General features: G+C 41.1%; 3 protein-coding genes across 4 annotated transcripts; 1 reads left to right on the top strand and 2 right to left on the bottom strand.

Moving 5' to 3' along the window:
- Nucleotides 1-4,159: 4,159 nt before the first annotated feature.
- On the bottom strand, nucleotides 4,160-7,067 carry bloc1s3 (biogenesis of lysosomal organelles complex-1, subunit 3). Of its 2 annotated transcripts, XM_062386005.1 has the most exons (5): nucleotides 6,983-7,067; nucleotides 6,709-6,824; nucleotides 6,327-6,507; nucleotides 5,755-5,855; nucleotides 4,160-4,861 (listed from the first exon to the last, which is right to left on the bottom strand). In XM_062386005.1, exons 2-5 carry the CDS (start codon nucleotides 6,820-6,822, stop codon nucleotides 4,679-4,681), a joined length of 579 nt encoding a protein of 192 aa, XP_062241989.1. In that variant the 5' UTR covers nucleotides 6,823-6,824; nucleotides 6,983-7,067; the 3' UTR covers nucleotides 4,160-4,678. The 2 variants fall into 2 exon arrangements, with proteins under 2 accessions (XP_062241989.1, XP_062241990.1); XM_062386006.1 differs by lacking the exon at nucleotides 6,983-7,067 and having other exon boundaries at nucleotides 6,709-6,958.
- An 89-nt stretch (nucleotides 7,068-7,156) lies between these two features.
- Nucleotides 7,157-10,547, top strand: trappc6bl (trafficking protein particle complex subunit 6B, like). Its single transcript, XM_062386008.1, has 7 exons — nucleotides 7,157-7,394; nucleotides 7,692-7,789; nucleotides 8,233-8,300; nucleotides 8,379-8,496; nucleotides 8,966-9,049; nucleotides 9,222-9,315; nucleotides 9,520-10,547. Exons 2-7 carry the CDS (start codon nucleotides 7,694-7,696, stop codon nucleotides 9,549-9,551), a joined length of 492 nt encoding a protein of 163 aa, XP_062241992.1. The 5' UTR covers nucleotides 7,157-7,394; nucleotides 7,692-7,693; the 3' UTR covers nucleotides 9,552-10,547.
- A 4,957-nt stretch (nucleotides 10,548-15,504) lies between these two features.
- zgc:114130 (uncharacterized protein LOC570332 homolog) lies at nucleotides 15,505-20,319 on the bottom strand. Its single transcript, XM_062386185.1, has 2 exons — nucleotides 19,940-20,319; nucleotides 15,505-18,477 (listed from the first exon to the last, which is right to left on the bottom strand). Exons 1-2 carry the CDS (start codon nucleotides 19,994-19,996, stop codon nucleotides 17,233-17,235), a joined length of 1,302 nt encoding a protein of 433 aa, XP_062242169.1. The 5' UTR covers nucleotides 19,997-20,319; the 3' UTR covers nucleotides 15,505-17,232.
- Between the last annotated feature and the right edge of the window lie 472 nt (nucleotides 20,320-20,791).

The raw sequence follows: 20,791 nt of genomic DNA, 5'->3' as shown, positions 1-20,791 counted from the left end.
TCAGTGTATCAGCTTCATTCTTCAGTACCAACCGACCTTTATCACTAAACCTTGTCAGCTCACAGTTTACAGGAAAGAGATTGTACAGTGAATTGTTAGGTTATAAAAATAAATGAAAAAACAATGTTAATATTCTTGTTAAGGAAGATATTATGAATGCTGTTCAGATATAGACATGTACACTATTTTATATATGTGCCTATAGACAGTGAATAAGTGTAGAATGATTCATTTTGTAATAAATAAATCTGATAAAGTAATTGACGGTCAAAACAGTAATTTGATCGTTAAAATGTATTTTCATTTATATAAAAAACTGGAAATCCAGTCAGAAACAGAAACAAAATGTAAATCAGTTACATTGCTGAAATGGGTTTGACTTATAAGAATGAAAATATGGTCTGGTAATTTTACATTTATCTGCTATTAATAGTAATACTTCATGGTAATGCTGCATTTTTCTATTTTTTAATGTTATTTACTCTGCCAGGGAGGTAATGTCTTCATTGCTATTTTCTTTTTCTTGGTTTTATTATTACGCAAAAATGACTAAACCAACATTTCTTGAAATTTGGTGTGTGTTAGGGGCATGGACCAACGTCTCTTGAGTGCCCCTGTAGTTTGTTTACGGGTTTATTTGTCTAAATAATTGCAACAAAGGGCCTTTTTTTTTAGATTGTTAATTTTTCAGGGAATAATCCACAAATCCTCATTTTAAAAGATCTGTAATATTTAGCCATCTGATATTAATGTGTGTACAATTTGTCACAGATCCAAATTAATATCTAAAGCCATCAGATTTAAATATTTTGTATGGGGGGTTGTCTTTTGTCGGTCATATAATAATGTTATTTCTACTAAAATATATGTTGCATTGGTTTTCATGTACATGTGTCATTCCAGTTTTACCTCAACGTCCGTATAATCAAGAGTGACGAGGAGGGTAAGAAGATGTGACAATCACCATAACCATCATCATCATCATCATCATCATCATCATAACCACTGACATTGTTGTTCTTTATCAATGTGTTTTCAGTGTTTGCCCTTATTACAAATTACTCATCACTCATGCAGCCCTCAAAGCCTGGAGCTCAGTCAGCACAGCTGGGTCTTCAAGATGCACACGCACACACTTAAATACAAATAATACGATTTCTGGGGATGTGAGAAATGCCTCTTAAGCTTCAAAACGAGTCACATAAGTGAAGATAGCTGTTCCTTTGTTCCTCTGGGTCTCATTATACTCTGATCGATTCATTAATCACTTCTGTTGCCCCCTCCATTTTCCACCCCCTCTGTTCAGGTCAGGGTAGAAGAGCATCTCTATACATGCTGCTCTTACGCCATTGATTTTGAACATTTGATGCAGTTAGAAAAAAACGGAGAGAAAGAGGGAAGATAAGCAGACGGACAATAAAACTAACAACACTTCTTGCAGTTAATCATTCGACTTTATACCTGGACCTAAAGCCTTCCCTCACACCAAGAAAGTTGTGCTTTTATGTGTGTGTGTGTGTGTGTTTGTTTGTTTGTTTTTATGGCTTACCACAAAACTCATGACTCAGGGAAGATTCCATTACATTTTGGTGCGGATGCGAATCAGAAGGACGATCCAAGACTTTCCTTTCACCTGCTTTAAGATTGTGAGATCGGGCACTTCTTAACATTTTCATCGATTTCTCAGGGAAAAATTCATGGAGCTTGATGAAAACATTCTGACCTGTTTAGGGGACTAATATTTATGAGTGTGAGCTATTTGGTGCAGATCCAAATAAAAATCTGGATAGTGAATTTCAATGGTTTGGTAAGGAGACTGTTGGGTGTTTGCAATGCACTGAGAGCCATTCTAGTCTCTAACTGAGTCAATCTATCACTTGCATGGAGTAAATCCGTGGTATCAGATGACAAATGACCTGAAGGAGCTTTTCTAGTCCGTGACCCTAACTAACACTTCACCTCTGCCCCTCAGCGGCGTCTATAACGAGGCCTCAGCGTGTTTAAATCAAAGCTGTCCAATGGCAAGAGCTCGGCCCCTCCGCCCTCTTTAAACATGATGGACATGAATCGGAATCACACGTTTTGAGCTGAACAATCAACAGTGATGTAAATGGTAAAGCTAACGTTTCTTCCTTTACATCCATTACAGACTTTCAAGTTGTCTCTATGCCCACCGTCAAGACCACGAATCCTATCTATCACACTTGAAGAGACAGCAACGATCAGACACACAGAAAAACACACACACACACACACACACACACACACACACACACACACACACACACACACACACACACACACACACACACACACACACACACACACACACACACACACACACACACACACACACACACACACACACACACACACACACACACACACACACACACACACACACACAATGAGAGGGCACTAGTGATGTATTTGGGGCCTTATCACTACTTTGGTAACATTATCCAGTGGACACACACAGAGACAGTTAAAAACCAGCTATAGATGACCCGACACAGAAATAGTGGCTGGGCAGCTGAGCAGCTTCATGGCCCTATATTACAGTCTGAGCCATTATCACAGACCTGTGGGTTTCCAAAGCTCAGAGAGAGGAGGTTACAGGAGTCTTAAAAAAAGAAACCAGTTCCAGTGGTACCTGACAGCCATCATCCCTCTAAACATTTGGATCCGTTTGTTTTGGAACTGGAGGGAATTAAGGCTGAAGTTGATTTCACTCTGAGGGAGTTTGAAGAGTGAGAAATGGAGCCTGTTGCACCAGTAGAAGTGAGAGGAAGGAGAAACAGCCGGGAGGTAAATTTCTGAAACAAACTTTTTCAGCTCATCAGAGGAATTTTCCCTTTTCGTCGCTCTATTGTCACCGTTTTACTTTATAAGACAGGGAGGATAGAATTAAATAGACTTTTACTATCTTGTTTCTAAAAATAAATCATAACTTAACTTCTTTTTTTTTTATTAAACTTAAAATGTGTATGCTGTGTGTAGGATATAAAATGTATGCACATATGGACCTTAAAGGAAATGATAGTCAAATAATGATGGAATTATAACTTCTTTATACACCACAAGTGTGAAAATCACATTCATTTAACTGCAAGTGATGAATGGAGAGGATTACAGTGGATACAAGCAATTATGTGTTTTGTGTCATGTGTATCAATGGCGCCATCAGGTGGCGGAAACATCAAGACACTAAATTGAAACTGAGTTTTTGACTATGAATATTATGAACGATATGCTCTTTTGTCTGCTCTCTTTTAGTCGGCTGATCCTGTTTCTGCTCTTCCTAAAGAATGCAAGTTAGATACCGACCATGTGCTTAGCATTGTGGGTATTGTGGCCTCGGTCCTCAACCTGCTGACAGTGCTGTTGATGTATGTCTACACGATGGTTTGACGTGTCCACCTGAAAATTATTATGTGGAATTATGGCATTGGATAAGTGAAAGGACGGATGGAAAGACGCGAGAGGGGCGGAGTGCTTTGGTAAAACGTCACAATTCAATGACACTCTGATATTGTTACTGTTGAGGATTATTTACTGTTATTCAGTCAATATTTATAAATCGTCTCTACAATAATACTGTTTGCTTATTTACAGCTCATCAGTCAGCTTCGAAAAATATATTCACATTATAAAATAATTTATTCGAAACTGCGAAATAAAGGATTGTTATTTTTCTTACCATGTGTATTAGGACCAGAGCACCGAACAGAGTGGGAGACGGTGTGACAGTGAGGCCCCACATTTTAACTTTGAGATACTTGGTGGCTCCTCCGAGTGCCTCCGGAGCCAGTGAACACAGCTGGAGAGGGCAGACTGGGAGATGGAGCTTTAGTCACAGAGACAGATTGGCGATGGGTGCGAGAGAGAGGAGACAACAGAGAGAGGGAGATAAAGAGAAGCTGGATGAGCTCCCTTTAGATTTTGGTATAGTAATCTGTGACATGTGCGCATTGAAAAGAACCTAAAGTGTGGTTATAAATCATCTAAACTGGGTTGAATGCAGCATTGTTTGGGCCTGAAGCAAAAACACAAATTTGAAAAAACAAGCTGAAAATTAAAAAAAATGTAAACTCCAATTCCACTCATCTACAATTTTACTTAATTCAAAGCCACATCAATGAACCATCAGGGTATAAAGTCAATTTATATTAATGTGTTACTTTATTATACAATTTTAACAAACAAAGGGAAACAAATATCACACGAGAAACGTGTGGGACAAAAAAACATCAAAGATAGGAAACGATATGCCACATAAAAAGTCTGTCTCATTGGTTTAAGATACTTGACATGTTCTGCTGTATGAATATATACAAAGTACTGCAGGGAAATGTAAACAAAAATGTGCAGGAGGAGACGTGCGCAACAGCAGATGACTTGTTTATGTGTTTGTTTTCCTTGCTTGACTCTTACTCTTCACAGAAATGTCCCCAGGACTCCAGACACAGGATCAGACATTATATGACAGATCAATATATACAGTAAATGCCTGACTGAGTATGTGACTGTTAAATATATGTGCTGTATATTGATATGCATAAGCTGGGTTTGTACATGTTTTTTCTTACTGCTTGTGTGCTAGTCTCTGATATTCTCGGAACATATGTCCATAATGATGTTGAACTATGTTTTCGAAGGATTTTTCTGATTTCTCTCTTTAAGGAGCAGGTGCAGTACAATTATTTGGAATGATATTAATATCAGGCAGAATTTGACAGCTTGTGATAATGTCAATCTTCTCGGACACGGCCTTCAGGTCGTCCAGAATTAACCTGATGCTGTGAGAAGCGTTGATGATGGCCCCCTGCGATGTGTTCAGCTGAGCGGTCGCACTGCGCACCTTCACAAAAAACAATCAAACAGATCAAACACTATAAAGTACGGTGAAGGCAATGATCGTTTGCAATTCACAAGACTTAAATCAGCTAAATTACAAGTGACAAAGGTATTGTACTTTGGTCAGACGATAATAAATTCATTCTCATATTTCTAAGACCGAATCCACTTTATTTGAAGCCTCTGAACACGTGACCATTATCCTCTCCATTCTAATGCTATGCTTCTGACATTACAGAATACACTTACTGTGTCATATCATTGTTGAAGCTGAATTTAGTGTGGCAGCATTATTGCCTTTGCTTTTCTTGTACACAACTCAAATTTGTCATTTAGTTCCAAGTGAAGTGGCCCCAGTGGTTAAGGCAATATTTTGTAAGGATACTTGACAACAAAATAAGATACTTCATTTCGACAACACTAGAACTTTTGGACCGAAACCCATTATTTTCAGTAGAAGATTCTGATCTCAGGACTCAGTGTCAGATTTTTTATTTCATTTTTCTATTTCCTTTGTTTGGATCCATTTGTCTGTTAACAAATTATACAGCATAATATTTTGGATTCAGACTTAGTGTCAGAAGGCAGAAATGTGTAAGGGTCTGCACAGACTGGTGCCCCGCAGATAAATATTTATCTGCGGGGCACAAGAAGTTCAGTGACAGCAGGTCAGCCCCTGTGCTAATGAAGAAACCCAGTTTGTTATAAGCATGCACATATCTGGTATACATGTCCACTTACATTTGTAAGTATCTAAGGCCCTTTAGTGCCTTGTCACACTACAATATCTTTAAAGGTAATGTATGAAAGGGGTTTAATGGTACTATTAAAAATATACATATATATATATATATATATATATATATAATGAAAAGCGCGTCAAACACAATATCATACCTCTCTGGTGGCACTGCTATAAACCTGCCGAACTGTCTGTGACACGTTGTGATACAGCCGACTATTGGACTCCTGCAGCTTCTGTTGTAAGAGTGTGTCGCCTGGAGATGAACAGATTGGCAGGTCAGAGAAACAACTGAAAACTTAACTTGTCCTCCATCGGTTCACTTATACAGTTGATCGGAACCAAAATATTGTTGAGATGTCATGAAAATATGTATTAATTATTGGTTGAAAAGTGATAATTGTTCATCACATTTATCACCACAATGTATGATCCTAAGCATGGCTACTCAGATCGTGTTCACTTGCTGTATTTCATGATGTTAGTACAGTGTGTACAGCCAATTAGGAGCTTCCTATAAACAGATAATCTAAACAACTTGTTCAGAGTTCTCAACTGCTTCTTAAACTCATCTGTTTTAAATCCATAAATGCAGCTGAATCGATTAATTCATACATCCAGAGGATCTGTTCACTGAGGAAGACTGTGAGATAAAAGACATTCCTGTCACACAGGAAGTTTCATCATTGGAGTAGCTACTGTTATAAATAGGACTGGTATTCCTCACCATGTGGCCTGTGCGTGGGGCTGGGTCTATCCTCCACAATGGACTGTATGTCCGGATGATCTCTGACCACAATGAGAGGAGGCAGGTCTCTGCTGAGAACCTGAGCGCTCTCCTGGATCACTGCAGAGGCTCGGTCCACCGCCTCCCCCTCACTGTCGGTTTCTGACGCCTCCCCTGGAACCTGACAGCATTCAACATCACAGAGACAACCAACTGGGGATTCAGAGGACGAGCGGGTGGAGACATGGTTTAATGTTCCTAACAACAGCAACAAAAACACACACACACACACACACACACACACACACACACACACACACACACACACACACACACACACACACACACACACACACACACACACACACACACACACACCCACCTTGGCCCCGGCTGAGGCAGTTTGTGGAGCAGGCAGGGAAGTGATGTAGACTTCATCATCAGAGTCCGTCTCAGACGCTTCACCCTGCACCACGATCTGGAACCTGCTGGACATGACTGCACACACACAACAAAACGTCTTAGGCTAAATAACCATGCAACGACTCTCAGACATGCGACACACAATTTCCCCCTGAACTCGGAGATAAACTATGAATTTCACATGTTATCTAAAAGCTCAATGTTAAAATATTCGGTTAAAAACATCACTAAACCTTCTCAGTGAAGTCAAGAGCACGCAAATCACATGAGCAACAAGGAAGTGGCTTGTTTAGAACGGTCACATGACAAGTGACGTTTCACGCCGCGATTGGAGGACACGCATCTAGAGTGTGTTTGTAATATCACCCGGCGTACTTTAGGCAGACACTGCATCACATACTTCATTTGTGGCCTCTACTTAAGCCCAATAAGTTGTATGAGTTGATATATAAGTTCTCTGTACGACATTAGTTATTGTTGGAAGTGAAGAAGACAAACTCCGGGAGCCTTTTTCTCTCCATTCCATGGGCTGACACCCGCTAACACCGCCTGCGCGAATTCAGTGGAGCGTCCTGGCGTCAATATCGAGTGCAATCTAGGAAGAGGGCTGATATTTACTTCGTGCCTACTTCAGTAATTTGACAGGTACAATAGATTTACTCGTTCATTCTGTTGTATTTAATAACAAAAACTATCAGTGTGGTTTGAATGTGTGTTTTTTTTTTCTCAGTTCAGCTCATACGACAAAGAAAAAGATTAAAAAAACTGGACGATGTCGCTAGCTAACCGCACTAGCTTCCTGGTGCTAACTGTGTAGCTAATGCTAAGCTGCAGTAAAATAGGTCTAACAACCATATGTGATGTTGTGTATCACCGCTTGCTGTGTTAACTGAGCCTGTTGTGTGCTGTCTGTGTACTGACGCGTGTGTGTTTGTCTGTCAGGGATGACGGACGAGGCTCTGTTTGAATTTCTCCACATGGAGATCGTCTCCCATGTTTACAAGGAGCAGCAAGCCAGTAACGGAGTGATGGACAACAAGGTGCGTTCAGTTCAGTCCCTCTGCGTGTTCATACATAATACACATGAGAACCCACTACAGTGTTCACCGTGTCATCTTTCACAGCAGACAACACACACGTCCATATGTTTCTACCAACAGGTTGCCCTCATCTCATCACTAACAACCCTCTGCACATCTGTTTTACTGCCTGTTTAATCCACACACAGTGCATAACTTTACATACACATGTGCAATAATATTAACACACACCACGTCCAGTGAAAGTGTTTACCTCATGTGCCATGTATGTCACACTGCACCTTTGGATGTATTTAGTTATATATCATATTCAACTATTGCACTGCTGAGCTGAGCGGTTTCTTCCTGTCCGACACCTTTCCTCCTATTGTTGACCCGGTGTTAACTTGCATATGACAAATAAAACTTGAAAACTAAACAAATGGATTTCTTCCTCTCTCCAGGACAGAGCTGTCTGCGTCTCTGTCCTCGAAGGCATGGGCTTCCGGGTGGGACAAGGGCTCATCGAGAGGTAGACGAGCACAAACATACATGCATGTGCCTGTGTGACGTTCATCCTCATCTGTGTTTAAATGTATGTTCTGTCCAGGTTGACCAGAGACTCTCCCAGCTTCAAGGATGAGCTGGATATAATGAAGTTCATCTGTAAAGACTTCTGGACAAAGGTGTTCAGGAGGCAGATTGACAACCTCCGAACAAACCATCAGGTAAAACAAGACAAACTAATGCTATTTCTTACGCACACATACCACACTTTATTTTGTCTGTAGAGTGTTGACATCTACAGATGTTTCTTAGGCTGCTGGGATATCTGGCCTCATATAAAAGGAAGTTGGATCCCATTTTGAAAAACACTGATTATTGTTTAAGTGAGATCATTACAGCAAATAGCTCACAGTATAGTCACATAAGGTCATAGATTGTTTCTGGAGTTTTCTTATATACTAATAGAAGTTATGTTTGCATTTAGTGTGACTCGTGAAAAATAATTGTGTGTATCGTTGAGGTGTAAAAACATGTTGAGCGCATTTAGAGCTAGAGATCAATAGATTTTGAAGTTATAATAAATATTAGTGTTAAATTAAGCGCTAAAACATAAATGCACATTCAGTGTTTGTTAAATTGTGTTCCATTGTTTGTTACAACCTCTGTACACTTTTGTATTTTCCACCACAGGGTACCTATGTTCTACAGGACAACAAGTTTGCTCTTCTGACCCAGCTCTCCAATGGAAAACAGTATCTGGATCATGCTCCTAAGGTCAGTATTTACCCTCTAACGCTTTCTCACAAGCGCTCACAGAGCAACAATTCTACTCAGTCTGATAAAACTGCCACATCAGACGTAGGCTTTGTTGTTTCATACAAAACCAAATGAGTCCAAATCTGTTGCAGTAGCTCAGGTTCATTTTTCTGTGTGTATTTTCTCTCAGTATCTCGCTTTTTCGTGTGGCATGGTGAGAGGAGCTCTGTCTAACATTGGTCTGGACAGTGTGGTGACGGCTGAGGTCTCTGTCATGCCGTCCTGTAAGTACTGACAGTATTTTATTCTCTTTACCAATGAAAAGTGTGAGGTGACACAACATGCTCACTGGCTTCCAGTAGAAGCCAAACTGCTGTTTTTCATGTGAGGTATCATTTAGCAGTGTATGCAACCACTTGAAGTTTGGATTGGTCTGTTTTTTAAGGTCCAAACAAACAGTAAATCTCAACTTCACGTTGTCTTTCCAGGTAAATTCCAGGTGGTGATCCAGAAGTTGTGACCTGATCCTCTTTGCCACCGTGGTGCAGATGAACAGGCCCCTGTGGGGTTCTGTTAATCCTAGAGAGGGATGGCTGTTCGTGTCCTCCCACCAAGCAGTCCAACCACAGAGGGAATCAAACACCGCCCTGGTTTACACAGCTGGGGACGAGCCAGGGTTTTGCTGATAACCTGTTAACCCTGACAGAGCAAACAGCATTGGCCAGAGCTTATCTCTTACTTGTGGTTGTCTGATAAATATTTGTTTTATTCCTTTTGCTTCTTGTTTTCAATGAAATGTTACTTTCCACTCTAACTAAATATTCACCTGTTAAAAAAAACAACTGTCAGTGTTTTTAATGTGGATGTATTGTTCATGAAAAGGTAACTTAATACTCTCTATAATATGTTGCCATGTTGATCTGAGAAATAATTTGAAATAAAAAAAAATTAAAAGAAGGATAAGACAGAGATTTAGATGATACATACATATTATCAACTGCCAGACCATTTTTATTTAGCATCCATCCAAATAAAAGCTACTGAGCATTTGAAAATGATTTCACCTCAGATTTCTTATTCAGCTCTTGTTTCGCTGTAACAGCACCTGGTGCTTTGTTCTGCCTTGCAGCAGATTCTTGGCAGTTATTTAAACTTCAGCTGTGTTATGTTATACAATTAGAAGTGATAACAGTTTCTAGACCTGGCTTTTGTATAAACAAAACTGGAATGACAGCTGCTTAGTAAGCATCACTCTCGTCCTCTGTAGTGTTTTCAATTTTGCACCCAGGTGTACATGTTTTGTCTTTTGTACAGTATTGTAAACATCGGCATGTGTTTTTCTTTTTTCAACACCTAAAAGAGCAAGACTGTATGTGATGTTGTAATATTTATTTTATTTCTGGCATCTAAACACTTTTGGCCGAATAATGTTGAGACAAGAATACTACAACAACGAGGTTCTGTCAGGCAAGCAGCGACAACTCGTTGAACAAAACAATAAAGAAACTCACCTCTGGTTGAAGTAGTTGCCTCTTTGTGCCACTAGAGGGACACAACAAGCTGTAGTTTGATCTTTCTGATGTTCCCACAGTATTTGTGTGGGAGAAATGAGGACCCATGTTTTTACAAACATGCTAAACTTCTATAACCCCCCCCCCCCCCCCCCCTTTTGTGATTTTAAACCCGAACTAAGATCCTGGAATGAGAACCTCTGTGATGATTTCAATATATGAACAGAAAAATGCTCATTGAGGTGTTTAATTCTAAATGCTCTAAAAGGCTCCTCTGCCTAACAACACATTTCAAAGTGTACACTAGTCACAGCGGTTCAAACTCCCATCATCCCAGCTTAGAATATTAATATTCCTCTCATGTTATTGATCCACGTCATGAGCTCGGTATTAAGAGGCTCTGCTGTACGTGAGTGGGCTGCACTTAAAGGTTTTGTTCCAGCAGGTTTAGCTCTACCTTGGCATTCACAACAAGCTCAAATGGCTTCAGTCAGAAGCATACTAACATTTTGTGAAATACTTTACCCTTCAACCCTCTGGATGGTTTGGTATGACATTAATGGTGGTGCTCACTTTGCTTGTATCTTTGCTTTGATAACGTTTCCCTTGCCGTGTCCTATCATTCCCCTGAAATCAGTGTAATGTTCTCTCAGTGTGGGTCTTACCCAGGCTTCGGCCTAGAACAGTGCTGTGGATGCTATTTTCCATATTTACATCTACTGTCACTACTGTCAGTATTATACACAACTTGAAAATATGTTTTTTCCCATTTAAGGAAAATCCAGACTCAGTATTTTTTCTATTACTTCACATATTTGTCTGGAAAAAAAAACATACTCAACAGACAAATAAATTAGGTTACCACATGTACATGTATAGGGGAGGGGAAGTCGAGGCAGAAGGGCTTAAATCTAGACATGCCTCCTGCTTGAGGCACATGAAATTACACAAATGCAGCTATCACAGAGAGCTTGATCAACATTTTAAAGTTACATTTTACAATTTGTTTTCGTAGAGCATCAGTTGATTTAATCTGGGCTACCATTTCTACTATTAATCCGCCGGTTTAAAAGGCGTGAGTTTCCCCCCAACATTGAAACAATAGCCAACCCACTCAATTATGTTTGTTCACAAACCGCAGCACGCAGCTTAAGAGGTTTACTAGTGGGAGGAAAGCGAGAGAAATACTTGGGATGCAGCTTATTAAAGTTAGCTACGGTGATGTCATCAGGGTTAAAGCCTGTGTTACAAACAAGTTGCACGGATATATCGGGAGGGAGGGTCTAATATAAGGGTAGCCATTGATTACATAATGGAAAGTGTAGGACTCAGTGGTTTTGGAAGCTGAGCTATAGGAACCGAAAGACTGGACACTTCAGAGTCTGCTTTCTCAGTTCTGATCATTCTTTTAAGGAATCAATCTTTCACAAGTTCCAAAACTTCTTGCAGGTGCAAAGTTGCATTGCTGTTGTACTGCTTTAAAAGTTTCCCCACGCTGTTGTCTTAGACTTTGGGTTCGCTTGAAGTGGGTCGAGTCCTTACTTATGTTTGGAGGCCCTCGATACAAGAGTACTTGAAAGAGCTTAAAATCTCAAAAAAAGTTAAGAAAGATCCCTGGTTAGTAGACCGCCACTCCACACCTCTCATCCTCGAGGTTTGTGGTTACTGTAACTTCTTTACGACAGAGCGATTGCCACGGGACGAAAAACAGTCAAGAAAATTGAGTAAGGTGTCTGCATTAATGCACAGCACCTGACAGCCCACTCTTTTGCCCATTTGTTGCAACCCATTAAACACTTAGCCCAAATCCTTTCCGTAAAGAAAGAAAAAAAAAAACGAAGGAGGGATTAGAGAGAAAGCCTGGGAGGGGGTGGAATTTTAGAAAGTTGGTGGAGGAGGAGATTGGGAGAGTGGGCAGGAGGGAAATGAGATGAGAGAAAAGAAGAGCCTCTACAGGAGTCTGGAGGGGAATGAAAGGTAGAAAAGAAAAGTTTATTGGAGGCGGGGGCAGAGGGGAAGCAGTGTGGAGGCAAGATAAAGATGAGGAAGTTGTTAGCGGTGTGGGGAGTGGAATGGGTGAGGGTGTGAGATGTCTCTCGTACCTGCAACTAAATATCAGTAGAATGGAGATTTGGGACAGTGAGCGTGAGGCACGATGGTGGGGCCTCAGCAACAGCTGTTGTTGTGCTGCTCTACAAAGCTTGGCTCCCTTTCCTCCTGCTGCATCACAATGTCACCAAGCCTCACAAAAGAGGAATGGTGAATGAAGGGAGGGAGGGAGGGAGGGAGGGAGGAGGAGGAGGAGGAGGAGGAGGAGGAGGTACTGGAAGAAAGAAAGGATGTGTTTGGGGGGGGGGGGACTGTGTGAGTAAAACCAGCATTCATTCACTCAAACTGATGACTTGTTACAATTCAGTAACACTGTGCACAGAGAGCGGCTGAATTCTCTTTTGTAGTGTGAGAAAATGACAGAGACATCTGGGTCAGGTTTCCTGAAAGCAGCTCACTGCAGTTCACTTTAGTTTGCTGGAAATCACCCGTTTCAGTCTCAAGTCATTGATGAACCCCGAGCGTAGAACGGTGAACACGTGGAGCTCCTAAACATCCAGATTCCAAATGAAGCAGGCTGAACTTCTTCATTCTATCTCGGTGCTATCAGAAGTTTGATCTGATCAGAGGACGCTTCACTTCGTCCCACTTTTCAAAACTGTAAATTGTAACTAAACTTACCAGAATCATGAACACTTTAGCAAACATCAGTATTAACATCTTGACGACAAATGTATTTAACTTAAACTGATTAGTTCGGTCCATGTCCCATCATCTAACACGGAGGAGACAGGGTTTATGACCACAGTGCAGCCAACCACCTATACAGTATTTGCAAAAGTCCTGCACTCCAGCTTTAAACCTGTTTATCCTTCAGTAGGCCAATAAGTTAAGTAGCGTAGCATTAATTAAGCTAGCAGTAGCTACTTAAAATGTGCATAGTTTAAGCTGGTTAACTGGTTAAGAAAAAAGTTGAGAAAATGCTAAATGTTAACTTTGTCAACAAGTGATAATGGCCCAGTATGAACACACTTGGATGCTTTATTCCTAAATCAATTATACTGAACAATACTAAGAATAAACTAACAGCCTCAAAATGCGGGTTTTATTTTTCCCTGAGCATCAGCACATCTCCATATATTGATTTCTCTGGAAGTTTCCCCCTTTCATCCTCTCAAGCTGTCACTATCCCTTCTTTATCTCGCTGTGTATTTTTCCTGACCCCCCACTATTACCTTTTTTTTCTCCCTCCTTCTCACCTACCTATTCAGCTTCCTCCACTCATGCATAGTTAAGAGTGAGCTCCTCTGTCTCACACACACAAACACAAACTTTGTCTCTCGGGGCCATATGTTGACCCGCGGTGGACCTGAATACAGCCATCTGCCTGCCTTTCCTATATCCCACAGGGCAAGAGTGTGGGAGAATGTCTATCAGACACAATGCAACACACACCCACACACACACATGCCTTTATCCCGTTTACAGCCACTAATCACTCCCAGACAGCGAAGCCATCTCATGTTAACAGTGACAAGATAATACTGTTGTTGCTCTTGTGCACGACAGAAAGATTCCTGGGGCCCTTTCTTTTTCTTTGTCTCGTTTTATGGACATCTGAGAATTTAAAGACTAATTATGTGTAGATGTGTAAGAGAGTTGTAGAGTTGTAGAAAGTCTCACTGAGGTTGAGATGAGGGGACGTCATTGAAGTAAAGCACAGTAACTCTGCGAGAGGATGGATGGAATCAGTGGAGGCAGTGAGGGAGAAGAGAAATGGGTAGGAACCCAGGATTGGAAAGATTAAACCCTAACAAAAGGCTTCTTATCTCCACATGAAATCTTAGTAGAATGACTACACGCACAAACACACACAAACACACACACACATACAAAAAAGTGTCCTGCTACTCTAAAGCACAGTGGGGGGGATGGGCATGATTTAACAAATGTGCTCGAATAGATTTTAATTTGCAAATTTGCAATCAGAAAATGTTTAACTGCCCCTTACCTATGCCTTTAAAATGCAACACTATGTATGTAGCACATGTATTTGTTTTTAAACCAAACAACCTCTAAATAGTTGGAAGTGGAAGTCCTGGTTTGCATTAACTTAATACTTTCTTCCTGCTTTTTTTAAATAAAAGAATAACAAAAGCCTCAAGAAGCAATCGGCCAACGCCTTTGGCTTGTAAATACAATCTTGCAGAGGCTGCATCATGGAGGAAAATAATTAGTGTGAAGAGTCTTCTCTTCACTTCTGTACAGTGTAACTTGAGGATGAAGGAGGGGTTTGATGTCTGGATACTAATGGTGGCCCCTTTGAATAAATCCAAAATGTTTTCTTGAAAGCTTTTCCCCCCCAGTGTACATGTCCCGGTATTAGTTTTTTTTTTTTTTTTTCAAATAGACAAACTTTGCTCGTAACTGTTTGTTAGATGGTTTATATCAATTGTGCAATTACTACCTCTGAGACCCAGTTTGTGTTGCTGTCCAGTGAACATCTGTCCCATTATCAGTGTATGCCTCTAGTATAAGATAGCAGCTTCCGAGTAGGATGCGTTTATCTTCATTGTGTGTGACGTGCCTTTGTGTATACACTGTTCACGTCAACATTATAGGGCCAAGCTCTGAAATTGGAGTTCATGGGTGTGTTAGGTAGAATGAAAACCGTAAGTGACGGTTCACATGGTTTCCTGTTTGCTGCCTTCCTGCAACTCGCATCAATGTTTCAACATTGTGGCAAATACGCCAGAACAGCATTCTACAAGGAAGGAAACACACATGTGACTTGTAACTTCTGAGTTGCTGCATCAGCAACTCAATCGTTTCCCAGCAGAAGCTTCTGTGTGTGTGTGTGTGTCTTTGTGAGGAATGTATATGTAAATGTGTAAAGAAAATAAACTTGAACAGTTTAAAAAAACACAACTAAACTTTATTTCAGGTACAAAAAAGTCAAAGAAACCCAAATATATTAAACTTGATACAAGCATTAACAACTCAAAGTACTCTATAAATACGTTAAAATAAATTAAAGAAATTAATTTACTAAAGATAATCACCTTAAACACTGAACAGGCATCAGACATGTCGATGAAAAGGTGATTTTAAATAGACCGGAAACAGCAGTGTATGCTCTTCTACTAAACTACACCGTAAACACACAAAAAACAGCCATGTAACATTTCTAAAACTCTACGCATATGTACCCTAACTGTACAATAGCTGGATCTAACACAGTAAAGGCAACAGACCTGGAAAAACAGGATACATGGAAGTGACTGCGCTTCACATTCGTAACAGTAGAAAGCCTTTAACAGGAGGAATTAACACTGAGAGACAAACATGACTATTCATCGAACATGGGACACCAGTGCTGCCTGTGGACAAGAGAGGAAGAAAATTAATCACACTCCTGGGAATGTTTGTGCTTAAGAATCAAAAAATACATTTTAGAAACCACAGATGTTTTTAGAAACCTCGCCAAAGGTAAAAACAGAAAGTTGAATTGATTAAATATTTACTTCTGAGCCAAAAGCTTACACCACATCAGATTATGAAACAAGACGCAGAGCGATGGCACATCGTTTCGGTTGTCGTCTATCTTTGACCCTCAGAGTTCTGCAGTGCCCGCTGACACTTCAAATATCAAAAGCCCATTAAATCTGTCCAATTTTTCCTGCTGGCAAGTCCTACAGATAACGATGTCATAAACATCAGACTGGCAAAAAGTATGATCCATGTGGCTTTTGTCGTAAACTCAAACCGAGTCCCTCTCCCTCCTCTCGTGGGACAGGGTGACTTTGGTAATTTGGCGTTTTACTGATAGCAGGTTTATCAACAAGGCACAACAGACAGAAGATCAACAGTTTTAGTTATCGTGACAACAAACAAAACTGAACTCACACTAGCTTATGTCACAAAAAAAAAAGAAAGGAAAAATAAGTTGCACACCCATCGTCACATCTCTCCAAACAAATCTTGATTCAACACTAACATGACCTTTTAAATAACATGACAGGCACTTTGGCCGTTTAAAAACGTAACATTCATGTTCAAGGCCAGTGATCTGAACGTAACCTCAGACAAGGATAATTTCACTCACTGAGATACTGTGTGTGTTTAATTGAAAAACACATTATGTGTCTGTCCCACCATAATAAAAAAACGTTTGTGCTACATAACAGACGTCTTTGGCTTTATCACATTTTGAGGATCACTCTGTAGATGCTGGTGGAATCTGAACAGAGTGGTCGGTCTTAACAGACGGCACTGGGGCAAATCACACTGTGATTACATTAGCTTAATTGCCATCTGCTCAATTAACATTTTATTCTGATAAACCATCAAACGTTTGCCACACTATCACTGTGGCCTTCCTTCTGCAAATGACACCGGCGTTTTAGCCAATCTCTGTCAGCATTCAGACTCTGTCAATAAAGTCCTAGTTTCATTCAAGGCCACAACGGTGCAAAGAACGTTGCGTCAGTCCAGTGGCAGTGTGTGAAAGGGGAATGTTGATTTATGTGTAAAACTTATCAGCACCATGTGTGTGCTGTATGTATTGTGTCCAATGGGGACATCATGTCTGTGTCTGAATGTATGTCAGTGTAAATGTTTGTGATTCCCGCACACTGCAGCCTAAAGGCAGACCTCAGCAGGATCATCAGGAACAGAGAGCTGACTGAATACTGCCAGACGTCGGGCATTGCTTTCGTTGTTGCCACTGCTGGATTCAGAGCCGCTGAGCGAGCTAGCAGAGCTGCTCCCATCTTGGTCCTGGTCAGACAGAGAGGTGTAGGACAGGGAGCGGGCGCCCAGTGGGCGTGAAAAGACCCCAGGAGCGTCAGGACTCTGTCTCAGGGAAGGGGAGTCAGTTGGTGAGGGCCCACAGGGAGAGCAGCCGGAGTCAGGGGAAGGGAGGAATGGAGACTGGGGATCTGCTGTGATGGCTGGGCCCATGAGGGTTTGGAACTTGTCAGCAGGTGAGGCCTCAAAGGCAGAGTCCATCTCCAGGAAGGCGTGGCAGAGGAGGTCAGTAATATCGGCACAGGAAGGAGGAGACGCCGGGGGAGCAGGTCTGAATGAGGAGGCGGCCAAAGGGGGATGATCAGCTAGTGTGTGCTGAAGGGCTTGTTGAGGAGAGGGAAACCCAGCAAAGCTGAAGCTCTGTCTAACCAGAGGGGGCCTGTGCATGCGAGAGGAGCTAAGTGGCTGCTGAGGAATGCTTGAGGAGCAAGAGGTTGAACGAGAGAAGGACTGCTGCTCCTCTTCTTCATCACCGTTGTGGACAAAGTGGCAGCGGATCCCGTAGGGGCAGAAGCCGATGGTGTGAAACGTACGACATGGCTCAGTTTTGTATTTTGGATGTCTGTTGAGATCTCGCAGCTCATCTTGCCCATGGGCAAACTGGCACTTGCCGCCATACTTGCACAACCCACTCTCCGTGAAAGAGCGACACAGTTCAGTCTTATAGCGTGAGGAGGAAGAGGAAGTGGAGAGAGATGAAGTGGACAGGGAGGAGCTAGTGCTCAGTGCAGTGGGGCTGTCACTTTGGGAGTGCTGGAAGTCTGTCCCGGGCCAGCCTAGACTTGCTGCTGTGGTGCTGCTGGTCTCCACCATGCTGACAGAGCGCAGGGCAAGAAAGGCCGACTTCCCCCACTGGGAGGAATTAGCCATCTGGGAGGGCGGTGGGCTTTCTGACTGCTGCCCCCATTGGCTGGAGGGCAGAAATACACTCTCTGAAAGATCAGTGGGAGAGGAGAGAGACGAGAGGGAAAACGATGTGTTGCTGCGCGGCTGACCAATGTAGCCTGGTGTTCTCATCTCCAGGCTGAGGGACGGTGGCGGCCTGTTGGGCTCCATCAGGTCCAGACTGAGTAACTGCTGTAAGAACAGACAACACAACATTAGCTGCACAACTCTAGAATGAATGTCCAAAATCTCTGCAGCTCATTCTTGGTTTAGAGATAGTAAATTCCCATTGAAATTTTCTTGGGTACAAAACATGAATTTTAAGTCCAATTGTTAAACTTCATTTCCACACTCAAAGCTACAATTGACATATGCAAAATAGCCATAACTGGCCACATATGTTTAATCCAACAGGGTTACAAATTATCTTAAGCATCCTTGACAGATGTTTTTAAAATATTAACTTTTATACGTTTTCCTCATTCAAAAATATAAACAAGTACAGCTGATTATATAAGCTGCATTGTGAAACCATTGTGTTCTACACCCTGAAAAAAAATCTTTACAAAAGAACCAAATTTATGGATGATGGTCACAAAAGCCGCACTCAAATTAACAATTAAGTACAGCACGATTTATTTACTGTATAGTAGAATATATCTAAAAACAAAAAGGTAAAAATTTGTAAAAAATGTCTACAATGTGAAAATAAGGATAACTTAAGACATCAGAATGTCTAATGAGACTCGTCCTTTATAATCTGATAGGGATAGTTCCTCTTAAATATCTGGTGTAAAATAAGTTCTTGGTGAATTTAAAACAAAGATTTGATTACCTAACCATTTATATTCCTTTCCTACAAGTATATCGAATCAAAGAGATAAAATGAAATTAACAATTTAAGTAATGAATCCATTGCAGGCATTTGAGCTAAAGGTGCTAAAAAACCATCTTATTTCTTACATAAACATGGATATCCAGCGTCAGCCTCTGATACCATGTTAAATCCTGATGTGCCCATACTTCACAAGCATCTTCTACTGTGATGGAAACTTAAGACGTTGGACCACATACGATACAATATGAACCAGTGAAAACTACTGGAGTTGACGTACAGTCGCACGGTTAAACACAAGGGAACTGCAACACGAGAGTTGTGGTTGTTTAATGCAACAACTGCTCCGGAAGTTGAAGCTGTTCTCATTCAACGTGTCTTTCGTTAACAGAGTTGAGATATGACTCGATACTTCAGTTTAACCAGTGGTAACAAGCTACTACCTAAACTGGTCCGACCAAGACTAGTTACACGAGTGACCTAGGTCCGGAGCAGGAAGTTCAATGGGCTGCGAGGAAGTTTTAACATCAGCCTCCTCTACGCTCTCACTTTGTGACCAGTTAGCTTCCATGCTAACTTCGCTTTAACCCACTTTAAAGCGTCAAACGGCCAACGGAGATTGTTTAAATCAACAAACTCACACCAGCAGGCAAACTGAATAAAGTTGATAAAGATTCGAAGCTGGGTTTTTTTAAAGGGAAGAGGGGAGCGATTGGCGTAAAGTTAGCAGCGTGGCTACCAGCTAAGCTAACACGCTGCAGAGAGCTAGCAAACTTTTGGCTCCACAACTTTTTCACTAACTGCTTTTCCTTCGCTTACCTCGCACATCATCTGCTCCAGGTCGGACAGCTGCTCGAGTTTGGGGAAAGATGGCATGGCGCTGGGTTCGTGAAGCCGGGTCCGGTCCCGTCTGTCCCCGCAGTGATAGACCGACGAGCAGGGACACTCGCTGGCATGAGTCGGTCAGAAGTTTCCAGCAGAGTCTGCGGAGCCAAACAAGCTCCACGGTCCGACCACGTGTGGATTTAACACGGAGCCGCGAGCCCCTCCCAGCATCCTGCGCGTCTGAGGAGGGTCCCCGCCAGGGCCGTGCACCACTTTCTGAGGGGCCACCTCCCCCCCACTGGAGAAAAGGGCAAACGTTTCTTATCAACAAAGTTTAAGCAGTAACATGATTTGGCGTCTTGAGTTTAACATTGGATGAGATGTGGTTTTACCTGCAGGTTTTACGTGGACAATGAAATAGTATCAATACTTTAAATCAGTACCTAAGTGCAGTATAGAGTGATTTATAAATTATAAATTAAAAACCCACCTATATGGTTTGTGTGTTTTTGTTGTTGTGTAGTCTTTTTTAAATTAATATTGTCATTATTATTACAATCTTTAATAATATTACTTGTATTATTATTATTAAAAGAAAGTTAGTATAAATATACATATATATGAATAACAAAATAATTATTTAATAATAATAATAATTTGTTTTTCTTTCTTTTATTTTTGTATTTTCTATTATTGATTGATTTGGTATGCAATGGTCTCTAAATCTGAATGTCTTTAACTCATTTTAACATACTATGTTTTATCAAGAACTTTGAATTGGATTTGAATGGAATGAAAGGTTCTATATAAATATATTTTGATTGAGTGATCCACAAAGAAGCCATA

Source organism: Platichthys flesus, chromosome 4 (genome assembly GCF_949316205.1).
Source record: "Platichthys flesus chromosome 4, fPlaFle2.1, whole genome shotgun sequence".
In the NCBI taxonomy this organism is placed as follows: Eukaryota; Metazoa; Chordata; class Actinopteri; order Pleuronectiformes; family Pleuronectidae; genus Platichthys; species Platichthys flesus.
Note: the sequence above shows the minus strand (reverse complement) of the source record. Positions and strands in the feature narration are given on the sequence as shown.

Excerpts from the sequence above, each read along its gene's own strand:
- bloc1s3 (XM_062386005.1), bottom strand. The coding sequence starts at position 6,822 with ATGTCCAGCAGGTTCCAGATCGTGGTGCAGGGTGAAGCGTCTGAGACG. Across the intron at positions 6,508-6,708 it reads CTGCCTCAGCCGGGGCCAAG|GTTCCAGGGGAGGCGTCAGA; the intron begins GTGGGTGTGTGT and ends GAATGCTGTCAG. Across the intron at positions 5,856-6,326 it reads CCCCACGCACAGGCCACATG|GCGACACACTCTTACAACAG; the intron begins GTGAGGAATACC and ends GTTCATCTCCAG.
- trappc6bl (XM_062386008.1), top strand. The coding sequence starts at position 7,694 with ATGACGGACGAGGCTCTGTTTGAATTTCTCCACATGGAGATCGTCTCC. Across the intron at positions 7,790-8,232 it reads ACGGAGTGATGGACAACAAG|GACAGAGCTGTCTGCGTCTC; the intron begins GTGCGTTCAGTT and ends TCCTCTCTCCAG. Across the intron at positions 8,301-8,378 it reads GGACAAGGGCTCATCGAGAG|GTTGACCAGAGACTCTCCCA; the intron begins GTAGACGAGCAC and ends TGTTCTGTCCAG.
- zgc:114130 (XM_062386185.1), bottom strand. The coding sequence starts at position 19,996 with ATGCCATCTTTCCCCAAACTCGAGCAGCTGTCCGACCTGGAGCAGATG. Across the intron at positions 18,478-19,939 it reads TGGAGCAGATGATGTGCGAG|CAGTTACTCAGTCTGGACCT; the intron begins GTAAGCGAAGGA and ends CTGTTCTTACAG.